The following is a 700-nucleotide window of genomic DNA, read 5'->3' as shown; positions in this document are numbered from 1 at the left end:
TCATAAAGGAGACCAGGAAGCCTCGGAATATGCACATTATTACGGCTGAGGTCCCAGTGGCGCAGGTGGTACAAGTTGCTTTCTTGCTCATTTTCTTTTGCAGAAACAATCGCCGCAATGCGGCGAATGTCGCTCCCTCCAGGTGCTGGTCGCGGCTCACAGTTGCGTGGGACGGCGCGATCCGGTAACAGAACAATATCGCCATGATCGGATTCTCCCAGTTCATCCATCAAGTCTTCGTACTGACGACTGAGGGCTTCTACGTGCTTGGTCAGTATTTTTTCTCTATCTTCAAGATCTTGCATTTCAAAAGAAATCCATTGGCACGCAGCCTCAGAGGCTTCCCGAGACGACTCGTCTTGAGCAGAAGTACCTCCGCTCCATTCTGCACCGGTATACATGCTTCTGCCCACTTCGACAATATTACCGAAGTTGCCGGTGCGTTCCATGTCCAGCTCGTCGAACCAGGCCTTCGCAAATCTTCTATCTAGAGCTGCGCAGAACCGAAGCCGCTCCATAAGCTCATGTTTCAACCCGAAATAATGCGTACCAGAACAATTCGGCGGTGTTGAAGGGCTGGGGCCAGCAGTCGACTGCTGCTCCCCAGAATCGGGAAGACGATCCATGGTTGTGCTCGATTCCGGGTGAACCTGTCCCCAAATTTGTTTCCCCCCTGAACAGTGACAAAATCATGCAAAGG

At 51.9% G+C, this 700-nt stretch overlaps 1 protein-coding gene across 1 annotated transcript in view; it reads right to left on the bottom strand.

Annotated features, from left to right (window-relative positions):
- Positions 1-626, bottom strand: part of EMH_0098770 (uncharacterized protein) — a gene marked incomplete at both ends in the record, with an annotated part of 780 nt that extends 154 nt beyond the window's left edge. Inside the window, one exon of the mRNA XM_013494021.1 lies at positions 44-626. Coding sequence (XP_013349475.1) covers positions 44-626 — 583 coding nt within the window. The remainder of the gene's footprint in view (positions 1-43) is intronic.
- Positions 627-700: the final 74 nt, after the last annotated feature.

This window comes from Eimeria mitis, genomic scaffold (assembly GCF_000499745.2).
Source record: "Eimeria mitis Houghton genomic scaffold, Emh_scaff10091, whole genome shotgun sequence".
In the NCBI taxonomy this organism is placed as follows: domain Eukaryota; phylum Apicomplexa; class Conoidasida; order Eucoccidiorida; family Eimeriidae; genus Eimeria; species Eimeria mitis.
The sequence above is the reverse complement of the archived record's forward strand: the minus strand, read 5'-3'. Positions and strand labels throughout refer to the sequence as shown.